The sequence below is a fragment of the Lepisma saccharinum genome, chromosome 28 (genome assembly GCF_977018435.1).
Source record: "Lepisma saccharinum chromosome 28, izLepSacc3.1, whole genome shotgun sequence".
NCBI lineage: Eukaryota > Metazoa > Arthropoda > Insecta > Zygentoma > Lepismatidae > Lepisma > Lepisma saccharinum.
In genome coordinates, this window is record NC_139256.1 from 24,207,455 (window position 1) to 24,225,435 (window position 17,981).

General features: G+C 40.7%; 1 protein-coding gene across 1 annotated transcript; it reads right to left on the bottom strand.

The window, feature by feature from the left end:
- Positions 1-275: 275 nt before the first annotated feature.
- On the bottom strand, positions 276-15,434 carry LOC145980860 (uncharacterized). Its single transcript, XM_083113943.1, has 5 exons — positions 15,355-15,434; positions 9,664-10,282; positions 6,651-6,769; positions 2,728-3,388; positions 276-425 (listed from the first exon to the last, which is right to left on the bottom strand). Exons 1-4 carry the CDS (start codon positions 15,364-15,366, stop codon positions 2,759-2,761), a joined length of 1,380 nt encoding a protein of 459 aa, XP_082970069.1. The 5' UTR covers positions 15,367-15,434; the 3' UTR covers positions 276-425; positions 2,728-2,758.
- Positions 15,435-17,981: the final 2,547 nt, after the last annotated feature.

Below are 17,981 nucleotides of genomic sequence, written 5' to 3' on the forward strand. Positions count from 1 at the left end.
TATATTATTCATGTTCAATGTATATTCAAGGAAATATACATGAATGAAAGTGTATCCATCATTTTGAAGAACCCTGTATTGTTACAACGTATAACCATTGTCATCAATATCAACCACACACACACATACTTACAGTGAAACCCCGATTTCACGTTCTTATATTTTACGTCAGTATGTGTGTGCGTGTAATACTGACTGATCTGAGTAATCTAATATACATTATTAGACTATGTTGAGTTATATATAGAATGGTTTTCACAAAAAGAACACAAATGTCAACTCAATAATTTACTTTTATTATTTTTTTATAAAATTTTATATAGATAATACCTGTACAAAATATACTTGAATCGTATGAAAATAAAATATAGCAGATATAAAAGCATATCCAGTCTTCCTTAGTTCTCCGCGTAGTATTTATCAACCTGAAAATAAATATAGTCGTGTAAATAAGTAGGAATTTACTTATAATGAGAAACTACTGATATATGATGATCTAACATATTAACGAGTATATATTATTTCTGTATAAAATTCTTGCTGTGAAAGGATGGTATAACATATAAATGTATAGTCTAATAGTGTATTTTCAAGATAACATCTGAATGTCGATATCTGTAGTGTAAAATTGGCAATTAAGTACAATTTTACCTTATAAAATATATGTCTAAAAATAAAAATCTGGATATATTTATGTAAATACGTTCAGATAGCGACCTCTTACGTCTGATATATTCAAATTAAAGATTGAGTAAATCTCATTACTCTTAAAATTCAATTTTATTGTGTTCATAATGCTGGATAGGTCTTCATTTATAGATGGCGTGGCAAATTTACAGTGTTGAATTTTACATTCTTAAGTTAGGCTTATACACGCAGACATTTTATAAATGAGGGTTTAACTTCTATCTTAGTATTACAAATGTTACTGTTTATAAAAAAAAGGTAAAGTGCTCCCCTGTGCTTAGCACCACGCCATGAAGGCGTATAGGGGGTGTGGGGGTAACGCCCCACACTTTCTTGATCCGGTCATGAGTGGGGGTGATGTGATCAGCATCACGCCCCTGACCGCCGTTACCCCCCAGGGTTTCCCCCAGGTACCCATGTTATTCGACGCTGGGTGGACGCCGGGGCCGCTTCCATCGTTAGAAAAGTTCCCGGATTTGTTACTGTTTATGGAATATAGAATAGTGATTGTGCAGAATCGTAATTAAACATTAATTCTCTATATCTCTCTGCTGGTAAAATTGTTATATGTTAGAAAGCAGTTATGTTTTTATGGTGATAAACCGGGAAAAATGTTTTTTTTTTGTGTTGGAATATGCTAGACGTTCGCCACAAAGCAGATAAAACTCCAAGCGAGAGAGACAGGAGTTGCAGACAAGACCAACAGCCATATTAGAAGAAGTTTCGAGAAAAAAATTTTCACACATTAATTGACTTCCATTTCATTTGTTCGTAATAATCTTTTATCGCAAAGAGGTTCAACTTTTTCTTATCTCTCTACGCTGTAATCTTTAGAGAAAGTGATTCGTATCGGAACTAAATGATGAGAGTTTGTAGAAACGAAAACAGGGTTTTCAGTTATGTACCCGACAAATGAATGAACGCAGGAAAAGGATAGTATTTTACATTTCTAATTCTCTTTTTATCATTCAATTTCATTATTCTGCCAGACAGTTGTGCGTTTGTGTGTAGAATTGTGATTTTGAAAAGGAGTGGAACGCGAAATTTTTCACATTTCGGGATTTCTAATATATTTACCGTGAACGTATATGTCGAGATATTTTGTGCAACTTTTGACATTTTCACCTTTCAGAAGCAACCGTTTCTTAACTCTTTGTGTTGTTCTTGAAAAGGATGTAGTACAAAGGAAGAATAAGTTTCTGCAAGCTATATGTTCGTTTAGTGTCGCACGATCCTTTAGGCAGACGAGAAAGAAGTGAGAGGATACGTTGAGAGAATGAGAGGGAGAGAAGAGAAGAGTGGATAGAGAGAAGAAGACAGGAAGAGAAGTAAAAAGCGAGATAGGAAAAGAGAGAGAAGGGAAGAGGAGCAGAAAAAGAAGCGATGCAGAGGGTAGAGAGAAGAAGAAGGGAAGAGAAGTAAAAAGAGAGATAGGAAAAGAGAGAGAGAGAAGGAAAGAGCAAAAAAATAAGCGATGCAGAGGGTAGAGAGAAGAAGAAAGGAAGAGAAGTAAAAAGCGAGATAGGAAAAAAGAGAGAGAAGAGGAAAGAAGTGAGACAGAGGGTAGAGAGAAGAGGAACGGAGGAGAAGTAAAGAAGCGAGACAGGTTGCAGAGCGGAAAGGACCAAATAGGCGAGACAGTGGAAAGAGAAAGAAAATACGAGAAATAAAGAAGCGAGACAGAAGGTAGAGAGAAGGTGAAGGAAGAGAAGTATAGCAGCGAGACAGATATAGAAATGAAGTATAGAAGGATATAGAGCAGAAAAGTAAATCGAGAGAGAGAAAGAGAAAAGACAAGAATGGGACAGAAAACCGAGAGAAAACAGAGAAATAAATTATTGTGAAGAGAAAGGGTAGTGAAGTAGAAAATAGTAGAAGACAGAAACTGAAATAGACTAGAAAGAATATCCAAGAAAGATGAGTGAAAGAGTGATATAGAAGTAAAAAGATGAGAAGAATACAATAAACCTCTTTGACCCTCCCTACGATGCCTATGATTACATACAACGCTATTACCAGCTGAAGCATCTTAATACTTACCACAAACTTTTCATGTTCCACATATTGTCCTTCAGTAATGACCATAACCGCCATATCCATAACCACCGTACCCATGCCCATGGGCCAGCACTGGCACTGGCTTGGGAACAGGCACTGCGTACGGCTGCGGTACAGCCACTGGCTTGGGAACAGCCACTGCGTACGGCTGCGGAAGTGGAATGCCCACTGGCTTAGGTACGGCTACGGGTACAGGCTTGGCTACGGGTACAGCGTAGGGCTTGGCGACTGGGTACGGAACAGGCCTGTGTAACACGACTGGGTAGGGCTGTGGTACCGGGACGGCGTAGGGCTTGGGTACAGCGACGGGTACAGCGTGTGGGACGGGGACGGGGACGTGCCTCTCAACGGGTACCGCCACTGGTTGCGCTACTGGGTATGGTACTGCCTTCGTTATGGTGACTGTTTGCACGGGCGCTGCAGCGACGTATCCGTGGCCTCCGCCATAGCCTAGACCGCCATAGCCATAGCCTCCATAGCCTCCTCCATAGCCTCCCCCATAGCCTCCTCCATAGCCGTAGCCCAATCCAAAGAGACCTCTCTTGTCCTGTTTCTTTGATTCTTCAGCAACCACTTTCTTCTCTGCTTCAATGTTTTCTTCCGCCCTTGCTACTGCGCTGAGAGCGAAGAGAGCTACTAAAACCTGGAAACAAGAGTGTACAGTAATTAGTACAGAGTGCCCCAAAACACGTGTGCAAATTTTGAGAAGTTGATCAAAAAACAAGAAATTTTAACACAATACAACACCACGATTCCTTGTGTATCTGTGTCCTGTTTAGGGGGAAATAATGTATTTGACGTCCTGATACTTGTTTAAAATTGTTACTTACAAGTAAATAGTTAATTTACGAGGGCTGGGGCATAAGTCATGGCAACTATATTTATTCTTAAAGTGCCTAACGTATCCACGGAAGCATATAATAGCAGAAGTAAGCTTGTAAATAGGTTTGGCAGGTTAAATTATGTTTATTTAAGCTATTATGTGAATGCGTGGATAGATTGGGCAGGTCAGGTTTGGTGCAGCTAGCATATATCTCCAAGTTGCTAAGACTGTCCCTAGACGCTGGTGAACATGGCACCTGTAGTATGTGAACACGTCACTAGATGGCAGTGTGAGAAACGTATATTGTACAGAGGGCAGTGATAATCCATTGTTAAATCAACCGCCGTCACAAGGCGTGAACAACATTGGTGTATCAAAATTGCCGTTCTTCGGGGGAGAAATGACAGAGAATGCCAGAGGGAGCTGATGAAAACTGTGGGGAACAGTGTCCCTCCCAGCATAGTATGCAATTCTTTTGTTCCTGTAAAACTTGATGTTTTCGGACTTGTCAATGTATGTGGCACGATACTATCTTTAAGGATTCTGTTTTTTCAAGCGATTGATTTTTATGTATGCTGGTGCAGAAGTTGTCAACAGCTTGTTTTGAATTTTATTTTAATTCTTGAAGCTCTTATTGGGTCAAACAAAGTGCACGAACATGGCGATGGACAATTTGAACGGTAATACTCATGGATCCCGCTGTACATATGATCTGCATTATTTATACATTCCACACGTTCATCATACTCTGCGGCATTCCATTTATACAGGGTATTCATGAAGTCCCGGTACCATTACAATGTACATTACATTTATAATGGTACAGGATCTTTATGAGCACCCTGTGTATTTATGATTTTCGTGCCGGTCAGATTTCCGTGCATTGCAGGGACACGAGTATTTCGGAATCTGTGTCTAATTTTATTGCCGGTGACTGTACAAACTGTAGCTCGGTCGTCAGGGCGTCTGACGACCATGCGAGGGACCCGGGTTCGATCTCCGGCGGGGGAGAACCGGGATTTCTTCCAACTGTTCAAGCGGCTCCGGCGCCCACCCAGCGTCGTATAAAGTGGGTACCTGGAGGAAACTCTGGGGGGTAAAGGGGGCCAGGAGCGTGGTGTTGATCACATCACCCCCACCTTCGGCCGTGATCAAGAAAGTGTGGGGACCTAACCCCACACTTTCTATACGCCTTCATGGCGTGGTGCATAGCACAGGGGAGCACTTTACTTTTTTATCGCCGCCATTGCGTACTATACATAATCCTATGACGTTAGCGAGTACAATGAGTAAGCTGGTGATTCCTCTGTGACCGAAGGTTCTGGGTTTGAATCTTAGCCCGAAACAATAATAGATCTTTTCACCATTCAGACTCTTTGTTGCGATTACCCTAAATAGGTGAAGAAGCCGCAAAATAAGCAGAAACGCATTATGGCGAAATTATCGTATTACGTCTCATGTTATTAGGAATATAAACTGGATTTAAATAATAATGGCCTTAAATTGAATACATGCAAGCATCTGATTGTTGTGAAACTCAATGCTTTCCGCATTCACTTTTCACGATTTCACATTACACTGAAGTATGTACTGAGCGTACTTACACGAAACGAAAGTAATGTAAATGTTTGCATTTCCGAGGAAGAGAGAGAGAGAGGAGAGATAAGAAAGAGGAAGAAGAAGAACTCATCTCTCTCTCTCTCTCTCTCTCTCTCTCTCTCTCTCTCTCTCTCTCTTGGGGTGGGGCCGAAGGGGGAGTTAGGCCAGAGAGAGAGGAAGAGAGAAGAAAGTTTTTTCCTTCTTTCTCTTTCTTTCTTTCCCTTTCTTTGTTTCATCACTTCTTCCTTCTTTTTTGTCCTTCTTTCATTTCCTCTCTTTCTTTCTATGAGAAAGATATATATATATATACCCCATGCCTCCGCCGCCGCTTCTTCTTTCTCTCGGGGGGAGGAAGGGGGAAGAGAGAGAGAGAAAGAGAGAGAGAGTTATTTCTCTCTTTCTTTCTTTCTCTCTCTCACTTTCCCTTCTTTCTTTTTTCAACACCGTTAGTCCACTCAATCTCACTCTTGTCATTGTGTTTCTCAACTAATTTTTGATCAGTTTCAGCTTGGAAAACGACCTCTCAGCTGATGAAAACGTCACAGGTAGGGTCAAATACAGCATATAAGCAGTTCATACGTCAGGAATGCTACTAGCTAGAATTTTCTTTTCTATCAAGAGGAATTCTGAAACTTCGCTGATGTTCGACATGTTTCTTGCTTTGATTTCAGTTGACACTACATTCCGAAAACAAACAATTTCCGTAACTATTGTAGTAATTAACATTTTCTGTTTGCAGTTCTAGGGCCATAAAAATATAATATGTTTCCTTGAAAATATAATTTAACTCAGAAAGGAAAACGTTTGTAATCTATCCGTATTTCTTAATTTATCATACTGCCCACCCCCGCACGGGTGTACGCCACTGATTACTGTGCGAATTGTTCAGTCACATCGAAGAAAGAAATGTTGCTTAATTCATACTTGTTAAAACAAACCGAGAAACACAATTTTCAGTTTGTTTCGATAAGTATTTTTTAAAATTTAATTTAGCTTTCATTTCAAGACCTGATACGAGACACAGAGGTGAACGGGACTTCCCTTTTGAAATGCTTATACAGGGTTATTCAAAATGATGGATACACTTTCATTCATGTATATTTCCTTGAATATACATTACATGAGAGGAAAGTCTAAAGTTTACAATCTTACAATAGAGGTTACAGATGTTCAATATGGCCACCGCCTGCTGCTCGACAAACATCTAAGCGGTAGCCGAACTCATTCTACACACGAAGAAGCCTCTCTTGTGTAACCGAGTTCACTGCAGCTGTGATACGGTTCTGCAGGTTGCCCAGAGTTTGTGGTAGAAGTGGTACGTACACGGCTTGTATGACATACCCCCACAGGAAAAAGTCACATGGTGTGAGATCAGGAGATCTCGGTAGCCACGACAGAAGAGCCAGGTCGTCATTTCCTATGCGACCTATCCATCGGTGAGGAAGGGGTTCATTGAGAAACGGCGTCTCAAAACTCGCCATACAGTTGCTTGAGGTATTCCAAGTTCTCTGCTAGCTGCATTAGTTGACTTTCTGCACACAAAACTGCCTTTAATTCGTCTCACATCCTCCTCTGACATACGCGGTCGGCCCGTGCTTTTTTCTTTGCAGACACATCAAGTTTGCTGAAATTGGTTAAACCAACGGTACATGCTCCTCCTAATTGATGGTTCTATGCTGAATCGAAGACGGAATGCTCGCTGCACTGCTGTTGCCGATTCAGTTTTGCCGAACTCAAGAATGCAGAAAACCTTGTGCTGAACGGTGGCCATCTTACTCGGAACTGAACTGAAGGGTCCTTGGTGGCACGAGCATGCGCACTCGAGTGGTTGGTTACGCAACTGCGCTCTAGCGGTAGTATTCGAAACTTTAGACCTTCCCCTCTCTCTTGTATGTATATTATTCATGTTCAATGTATATTCAAGGAAATATACATGAATGAAAGTGTATCCATCATTTTGAAGAACCCTGTATTGTTACAACGTATAACCATTGTCATCAATATCAACCACACACACACATACTTACAGTGAAACCCCGATTTCACGTTCTTATATTTTACGTCAGTATGTGTGTGCGTGTAATACTGACTGATCTGAGTAATCTAATATACATTATTAGACTATGTTGAGTTATATATAGAATGGTTTTCACAAAAAGAACACAAATGTCAACTCAATAATTTACTTTTATTATTTTTTTTATAAAATTTTATATAGATAATACCTGTACAAAATATACTTGAATCGTATGAAAATAAAATATAGCAGATATAAAAGCATATCCAGTCTTCCTTAGTTCTCCGCGTAGTATTTATCAACCTGAAAATAAATATAGTCGTGTAAATAAGTAGGAATTTACTTATAATGAGAAACTACTGATATATGATGTTCTGACATATTAACGAGTATATATTATTTCTGTATAAAATTCTTGCTGTGAAAGGATGGTATAACATATAAATGTATAGTCTAATAGTGTATTTTCAAGATAACATCTGAATGTCGATATCTGTAGTGTAAAATTGGCAATTAAGTACAATTTTACCTTATAAAATATATGTCTAAAAATAAAAATCTGGATATATTTATGTAAATACGTTCAGATAGCGACCTCTTACGTCTGATATATTCAAATTAAAGATTGAGTAAATCTCATTACTCTTAAAATTCAATTTTATTGTGTTCATAATGCTGGATAGGTCTTCATTTATAGATGGCGTGGCAAATTAACAGTGTTGAATTTTACATTCTTAAGTTAGGTTTATACATGCAGACATTTTATAAATGAGGGTTTAACTTCTATCTTAGTATTACAAATGTTACTGTTTATGGAATATAGAATAGTGATTGTGCAGAATCATAATTAAACATTAATTCTCTATATCTCTCTGCTGGTAAAATTGTTATATGTTAGAAAGCAGTTATGTTTTGATGGTGACAAACCGGGAAAAATGTTTTTTTTTTTTTTTTTTTGTGTGTTGGGTGCAAGACGTTCGCCACAAAGCAGATAAAACTCCAAGCGACAGAGACAGGAGTTGCAGAAGATATTCATCACACACCAATGGTGCACCTTACTTAGAAGCCAGGCTTAATGCGACACTTCACAAGATCAACAGCCATATAAGAAGAAGTTTTGAGAAGATTTTTCTCACACATTAATTGACTTCCATTTCAATTGTTCGTAATAATCTTTTATCGCAAAGAGGTTCACCTATTTCTTATCTCTCTACGCTGTAATCTTTAAGAAAGTGATTCGTATCGGAACTAAATGATGAGAGTTTGTAGAATCGAAAACAGGGTTTTCAGTTATGTGCCCGACAAATGAATGAAAGGAGGAAAATGATAGTATTTACATTTCTAATTCTTTTTATTATCATTCAATTTCCTTATTCTGCCAGGCAGTTGTGCATTTGTGTGTAGAATTGTCATTTTGAAAAGGAGCGGAACGCGAAATTTTTCACATTTCTGGATTTCTAATAGATTTACCGTGAACGTATATGTCGAGATATGTTGTGCAACGTTTGACATTTTCACCTTTCAGAAGCAACCGTTTCTTAACTCTTTGTGTTGTTCTTGAAAAGGATGAAGTACAAAGGAAGAATAAGTTTCTGCAAGCTATATGTTCGTTTACTGTCGCACGATCCTTTAGGCAGACGAGAAAGAAGTGAAAGGATACGTTGAGAGAATGAGAGGGAGAGAAGAGAAGAGTGGATAGAGAGAAGAAGACAGGAAGAGAAGTAAAAAGCGAGATAGGAAAAGAGAGAGAAGGGAAGAGCAGAAAAAAGAAGCGATGCAAAGGGTAGAGAGAAGAAGAAAGGAAGAGAAGTAAAAAAGCGAGATAGGAAAAGAGAGAGAGAGAGAAGGAAAGAGCAAAAAAAAATAAGCGATGCAGACGGTAGAGAGAAGAAGAAAGGAAGAGAAGTAAAAAAGCGAGATAGGAGAAGAGAGAGAGAAGAGGAAAGAAGTGAGACAGAGGGTAGAGAGAAGAGGAACGGAGGAGAAGTAAAGAAGCGAGACAGGTTGCAGAGCGGAAAGGACCAAATAGGCGAGACAGTGGAAAGAGAAAGAAAATACGAGAAATAAAGAAGCGAGACAGAAGGTAGAGAGAAGGTGAAGGAAGAGAAGTATAGCAGGGAGACAGATATAGAAATGAAGTATAGAAGGATATAGAGCAGAAAAGTAAATCGAGAGAGAGAAAGAGAAAAGACAAGAATGGGACAGAAAACCGAGAGAAAACAGAGAAATAAATTATTGTGAAGAGAAAGGGTAGTGAAGTAGAAAATAGTAGAAGACAGAAACTGAAATAGACTAGAAAGAATATCCAAGAAAGATGAGTGAAAGAGTGATATAGAAGTAAAAAGATGAGAAGAATACAATAAACCTCTTTGACCCTCCCTACGATGCCTATGATTACATACAACGCTATTACCAGCTGAAGCATCTTAATACTTACCACAAACTTTTCATGTTCCACATATTGTCCTTCAGTAATGACCATAACCGCCATATCCATAACCGCCGTACCCATGCCCATGGGCCAGCACTGGCACTGGCTTGGGAACAGGCACTGCGTACGGCTGCGGTACAGCCACTGGCTTGGGAACAGCCACTGCGTACGGCTGCGGAAATGGAATGCCCACTGGCTTAGGTACGGCTACGGGTACAGGCTTGGCTACGGGTACAGCGTAGGGCTTGGCGACTGGGTACGGAACAGGCCTGTGTACCACGACTGGGTAGGGCTGTGGTACCGGGACGGCGTAGGGCTTGGGTACAGCGACGGGTACAGCGTGTGGGACGGGGACGGGGACGTGCCTCTCAACGGGTACCGCCACTGGTTGCGCTACTGGGTATGGTACTGCCTTCGTTATGGTGACTGTTTGCACGGGCGCTGCAGCGACGTATCCGTGGCCTCCGCCATAGCCTAGACCGCCATAGCCATAGCCTCCATAGCCTCCTCCATAGCCTCCCCCATAGCCTCCTCCATAGCCGTAGCCCAATCCAAAGAGACCTCTCTTGTCCTGTTTCTTTGATTCTTCAGCAACCACTTTCTTCTCTGCTTCAATGTTTTCTTCCGCCCTTGCTACTGCGCTGAGAGCGAAGAGAGCTACTAAAACCTGGAAACAAGAGTGTACAGTAATTAGTACAGGGTGCCCAAAAACACGTGTGCAAATTTTGAGAAGTTAATCATCTAACAAGAAATGTTAACACAATACAACACCACTATGCCTTGTGTATCTATGTCCTGTTTAGGGGGAAATAATATATTTGACAGTCCTGATACTTATTTAAAATTGTTACTTACAAGTAAATAGTTAATTAACGAGGGCTTGGGCATAAGTCATGGCAACCACAATATGACTGTCTGTCCCAAAGAACTTGGCACAAGCGTCTAGGGACAGCCTTAGCAACTTGGGAGAGATATGCTAATAGCACCAAAGCTGACTTGCCTAACCTACTCACTTATGTAGCTAATAGCAGATAACAACATGTTAATAGGTTAGGCAGGTTAGGATTTGTTCATTTCTGCCTAACCTATCCACGTAAGCATATAATAGCAGAAGTAAGATTGTAAATAGGTTTGGCAGGTAAAGTTATGTTTATTTAAGCTATTATATGAATATGTGGATAGATTGGGCAGGTCAAGTGTGGTGCTGTTAGCATATATCTCCAAGTTGCTAAGACTGTCCCTAGACGCTGGTGAACATGGCACCTGTAGTATGTGAACACGTCACTAGATGGCAGTGTGATAAACGTATATCGTACAGAGGGCCGTGATAATTCATTGTTAAATCAACCACCGTCACAAGGCGTGAACAACATTGGTGTATCAAAATTGACGTTCTTTGGGGGATAAATGACAGAGAATGCCACAGGGAGCTGATGAAAACTGTGGGGAACAGTGTCCCTCCCATCATAGTATGCAATTCTTTTGTTCCTGTAAAACTTGTATGTTTTCGGACTTGTCAATGTATGTGGCACGATACTATCTTTAAGGATTCTGTGTTTTTAAGCGATTAATTTTTATGTATGCTGGTGCATAAGTTGTCAATAGCTTGTTTTGAATTTTATTTTAATTCTTGAAGCTCTTATTGGGTCAAACAAAGTGCACGAACATGGCGATGGACAATTTGAACGGTAATACTCATGGATCCCGCTGTACATATGATCTGCATTATTTATACATTCCACACGTTCATCATACTCTGCGGCATTCCATTTATACAGGGTATTCATGAAGTCCCGGTACCATTACAATGTGCATTGCAGGGACACGAGTATTTCGGGATCTGTGTCTAATTTTATTGCCGGTGACTGTACAAACTGTAGCTCGGTCGTCAGGGCGTCTGGCGACCATGCGAGGGACCCGGGTTCGATCTCCGGCGGGGGAGAACCGGGATTTCTTCCAACTGTTCAAGCGGCTCCGGCGCCCACCCAGCGTCGTATAAAGTGGGTACCTGGAGGAAACTCTGGGGGGTAAAGGGGACCAGGAGCGTGCTGTTGATCACATCACCCCCACCTTCGGCCGTAATCAAGAAAGTGTGGGGACCTAACCCCACACTTTCTATACGCCTTCATGGCGTGGTGCATAGCACAGGGGAGCACTTTACTTTTTTATCGCCGCCATTGCGTACTATACATAATCCTATGACGTTAGCGAGTACAATGAGTAAGCTGGTGATTCCTCTGTGACCGAAGGTTCTGGGTTTGAATCTTAGCCCGAAACAATAATAGATCTTTTCACCATTCAGACTCTTTGTTGCGATTACCCTAAATAGGTGAAGAAGCCGCAAAATAAGCAGAAACGCATTATGGCGAAATTATCGTATTACGTCTCATGTTATTAGGAATATAAACTGGATTTAAATAATAATGGCCTTAAATTGAATACATGCAAGCATCTGATTGTTGTGAAACTCAATGCTTTCCGCATTCACTTTTCACGATTTCACATTACACTGAAGTATGTACTGAGCGCACTTACACGAAACGAAAGTAATGTAAATGTTTGCGTAAGATGAAAAATGGGGTGTTAACGTATGTGAATGGGGACTGTGCCCCGTACGTTCTCACGGTTGTTACGTAACAGAAGCAAACGCAACACACACACAGCACAATTGGGAGTGAATTGGTTTCCCATGACAATACACACGATATTACAATGCTCTTTCGAAACGTATGGTTAATATATTCAATGTTCGTTACTGTGAAGTAAGACTTTGTTTCTCACTAAGGTACCTCAGCCATCTCGGTGGCTGAGTGCGTTTAATTGGTTGATATTTTTACGTTCGAGTCCCGGCTTCGGCATGGGAATTATTTGTGGTTGTCGCTTCATAACTTTCATGTGATCATTACTCATCCTCATCGTCGCGATTAGTCAAACGGTGGCAGAAACGCGACGCTAAGGCACCCAGAATTGCACCCCACCTATACTCTGTCCCGGCTATCTCTGGAGCAGCGAACGAAAACAAGACCTGCGGAAGTAGTAACGCGAGACGGCTCCACCAATGAACACGGGGAAGGGAAATGGGATTGCGTGGGGGGTGACTTCAGTTACCAGCCTTCGCAGTAGCGTGTACTGCTTCGTTCTGCCCTCTCGATCCCCCCCCCCTGCTTCTCTGCACTATGTGCGGTCTTGCTCAGGTACAGAATATGAAAGGCCATTTCCGTTGTATGCTTCGTATGGAATCAAATGGTTTATCGCACACTACAGTCTGCCTCGCGTTCCCTTGCTCCAGAGATTACCGGAACAGATCGAACAGAAGATTTTTTCCGTTGGCGGCGCCTCAGAATACGCTCTCGTGTCATTTCGGCTTTCTTCGTGAAGTTTCGGCTTTCTTCGTGAAGTTTCGGCTTTTGTCGTGAAGTTTCGGCATTCCCTTACGGCTGTTCGGAGCGACGCCCTATATGGGTAGGAAATGTTCCACACGGCAGTTTGGAGCGCCATAGTGGACGACAAGTTTAAGAATACCGTATGGTTGTACCGCATTTTTAAAAATAGATTGTGACTTTGATTCTATACGAATGACTGATGTTCGGAAAAGAAAAAGAACTCCCAATTATCATTAGACTAGCAAGTTTCCATCCCCGCTAAGTGATCAACCACACAGTGGCGGATTAAGGGCACTTCCTCGTGGGGTGGCGTATTATCTCTCTTTTAGATTCCGCCAACTAGGCCCATTGTTAGTTTTCGACATAGTATCAGGTAGTGCTCAAAGTGTAGTGGATGGTTTCCCCACCTCCTCCCCCCTCAGGTAGCAAAATTGTATTAAAGCATCCCCCAAAGTTCGACCAAACATACCCCAGCTTACATTTTCCACTTCTGACGCTGGTCTCTGGGGATGGTCACTTAGTTTGAGATATCAAGGAAGTGAGGTCGATATTTTAGACACCTCACGTCCATGAAAGCAGGGGTCTCGGGTTGGAATCCAGAAAAAAAGCATTCTTGAACCATTACTTTTGTTCAATCAATTCTTGCACATTATCAAGCATGAAACTTGAGATCTCGGTTACAATGCATTCAGCCAATGAATTGATAGGAACTAAAAGCTTGTAAAATAGGCAGTACAGATGATGGACAATGGCACTTCAATCAATACATCAATGCATCAATACATATTCGATTGTAAAAGTTTAAAAAAATCAATTCAAAGAATAAACTTTACAAATATGCTCCTACTACAATGTAAATATCAACATTTGTACTGTCAAGATCTTTAACAAGTTCACATAAATTTAACAATGTATAAGGAATAAATATTTCACTAAAAGGTGCTGCAGAAAGTAAGTTTTTTGAGTTGTATCTATTAATAGTCAAAAAACTTAATTTGATGGGAATAGTAGTGTCATCTGGTGAGACATTCTGGAACTTCTTCCTTCTAAACCATATGGGATATTAACAAAAGCAGATATATTGGTAGTTATTTAATTGTTAATAAGTGCTGATTATAAACATTTCTATTTTCATTTGACTTTTGCATTTATTTCTGGAACACCCCATAAAATTCTACTAATCTTTCTTCTAGTTATGCATGGGATTATTTATTGATTTTATTACTGAAGTAGATACATCTTGATACATTTCACTTAAGTACGAACCAATCGACAGTAACGTTTCACAACGTAGCGTCATGACAAGCCACACAAGCGTCAATCCGATTGGTGAAACTTTCGAGCGACACGTGGCTTTTGTCGCTTCGGTGTGAAATCTCCCTTAAATAAATTGTATAGACTAGATTCGATTTTACATTTGTTTTTAGCGTCGCTTTCCTGTCATCTTTGACTAATCGTAACGATGATAATGGGTTATGATGTGGTGAAATTGTTGAAAGGACACTTGGACACACATGCTCAGGCCGGGATTCGAACCCGGGGGAGAAAATCAGCAAGCGTAAATGGGTTCTGAATCGCGAAGTGCTTTTTTATCTTTACAGTATTTCAATTCGGTCCCGTGAAGTTTTTTGCGGATGAGTTTAAATACGGTTCAAGTTTGGTAGTGAAACTAAACAATACGCAACTTGAACCGAATTTAAATTGTGCGAGAAAAAGTTTCCGGTCCTGTTACGGAACCCATTATAATTTATGTATTGGTGGACCTTTACCGACCCTGGTTGGATCGCACTTTAAAACTGTAGGTCGGTCCCGATTAGCCTATCTGTACGTAAAGTGGACTCTAAACCTGGGTTTTTCTTACGCCTCCCCGATAGCTTAGTGGTAGCGTCGTCGTCTTGTAAACAATGAGGGTCCAGGTTCGATACCCGGTGGAAGCACATAGTGGTTCGGATCCCACTTTAAACTGTAGGTCCAGTCCCGATTAGCCGATTTGTGCCTAAAGTGAACTTAAACAAGCTCGCGACTCTAAAGCTGGATTTGTCTTATTCTAAACGCCTCCCCGATGGCATTGCCGTCACCTTGTAATGAAGGGGTCCCAGCTTCGATACTCGGTGGAGGCACATAGTGGTTCGGATCCCACATTAAACTGTAGGTCCAGTCCCGATTAGCCTTACTGTGCATAAAGCGGACTTAAAGCACCAACTCAATCAATCTAGTCTTATTCTAAACAAGCGTAGTATTGAGTTAACCACACACTGATGCACATCCAGGCTTCAGCACTGAGAAATCCAGGGGTTAAATGTGTTGTGAACCGGTCAGGAGGTCGAATCTTTGACGGAGCACACACTGTACTTACCAAAGTCCTCATGACTGTTCCCTGACTGTCCCTGAATAGATCTAAGAACGGAATGATGCCTGCAGGTTGTGTTCCCAGAGTCTTATATAATCCGGTGCAATATGAGTCACTTTCTCCACAGCGATTCCTATTTTTTCTTCTTTTTTTTCCAGGCCAGAAGTTCCTCTGGAAACGCCTCTCTCTCACCTTGGCCTCACACAAGAAACGTTACGTAGGATTGCGTGGCTCTTCCCATGCCTCTATCGGCAATCCTTCCTCTCTTTCCAAAAGGAAAAGGAACGTTTTCGTTCTTTTTCTCATCGCCTTCTCCCTCTCGATAGCCCCTTAATCTTCTGGAGATCAGAATGTTCCAACCTGTATCTTGGCACCGTGTGAGACTTCCCCCAAAAGTGTGGTAACCTCTTTGGCCTCATTGTCGACAATGCTCACTGGGTGATTCCGCCACGAGCTTATTCATGGTAATTTAAACGTACCATGCGGGCAATGCTGTTGTAGGAGTGAACTACTTGTTTCGGAAAGAGGGGGGAGGGCATTGGGAGAGCTTGCAGAGGTGTCAACGGCGTTTCTTCTTGTGAAACCTTCCCACAACGCATCTCAGATCAATAGCCTGTGACTGATAGAGACACGCAAGGAGATGAATTGTCTGCATCCAATTAGCTATGCACGTTATTTGTATTGTCACACATCCAATATACCCTGTGCCTTTTGTAATAGATGTTGTAAAGCACCATATTTTCAAAGCGCCTATCGTAAAGCATTAAATGTAACACACATTGTAATGCATCAAAGTGGCGACGATTAGGGGGGTGCGAGGGAGTCAACTGCCCCAAACTTTTCGCCACTTTTGCCCCCGCACTATGCTAAACCTTATATATAAATGGAAATATACTGTCTTTGCCCCCCCCCCAGTCTTGGAACCCAATCGCCGCCACTGATCAAATATGAATTCCACACTTTCTACATCTACTGTAATGCATCAAGAATACTATATATTCCAATGCACAAAATATGAACGGCACGCTTTCTACAGCTATTGTAATGTAAATATGCATAAGTGTAATGCATCAAATATGAACTAATCGCTTCTTACAACCTATTGAAATGCATCACAATATACCTTACTCTATAATGCACCACCGGATCCTGTGGCCGAGTGGTTAGCACATCGCGCTGCGAACGTCAACGGTCCCGGGTTCGAATCTTGGTTGTTTGTGAATGTCCATTCATCACTTTCATCATTTCATCACTCATTCCCATCTTCGCAAATTAGCCAAGAGGCACAAAACGCGAAGTAAAATAAACTAAATCAATCAATCAATCTATAATGCACCAAACATGAACGGTACGCTTTCTACAGCTATTGTAATGTAATAATATATCTTGTATTGTAATGCATCAAATGTGAATCCAAGGCTTCCTACAGCCTGCTGAAATGCATCAAAATATAGCCTACATTATAATGCATCAGATATGAATTGTACGCTTTCTACAGCTAATGCAATGCAATATGAGTCACCTCACATTGTAATGCATCTATTATGAACTGAAAGTTTTCTACAACGTATCGTGATTCATCAAATATACATTATAATGCATCAAATGTGAATCCAAGGCTTCCTACACGGTATTGAATTGCATCAAAATATGCCTTACATTATAATGCACCAAACATGAACGTTACTCTTTCTACAGCTATTATAATGTAATGAATTAGATTGTAATGCATCAAATATGAACTCAACGCTTCCTACAACCTATTGTAATGCATGAAATATGAACCCCAGACTTCCTACAACATCTTGAAATTCATCAAAATATGCCTTACATTGTAATGCATCAAATATGAATTGAATGCATCCTACAACCTTGGCTTGGTATGAGCACGGGTGTTCTTTGCGAGTGACCCTTCATTAACTTCATCACTCAACCTCATCGTTGTGTTTAACTAAGAGTACCAGAGAAGCGATATAAAGCATACTAACAAAAGCTATGCAATCCACAGGACCAGGAAAACGTTTTGTTGACTAACAAAAATTACCTTCTGATTCTTACATACAATACACGGCATTTGGGTTTTGAATGTCAGTATTATTAAGGCATAACTACAATGTAAAGAAATAGTAAACCAAAACCCATTTTTGCCTCTTTTCCATTACGTTAAACAACTTCTCCGCCAATCCGAATGCCATTTTTATGTTCCACAAATTATTTAAGCTACTTTACTGCCATCTGTCGGTCTTCGTAGCACAACTCTGCGCAGGAACGGCTACCTTATTACATAAACCAGATAAATAATTGTTTAAATTGCATAATTATAGATGTTATAGTTAAGCTTGTGGCAACATCCTGTATATATTTTTTTATCGTGATATATCATTATGATGTTCCGTTGCAGTCGACTGATCGCCCTGGAGGTACAAAATGATTATGGTTGTCTAATTACATAATTAAAGGGTATATACGTAAGCAATAAAAAGTTAACGGAAATGTATAGGAGATGGAGGTCACGTTGAATATTAATCTAATTGCATGAAAATTTAGAATTCGGGACATGGATCAGCACTGGCGTAAGCAGGATTTTCTCGGTGGGAGGGGGTGCTGGAATCAGGGTTGTTGAAGGTCCAGGA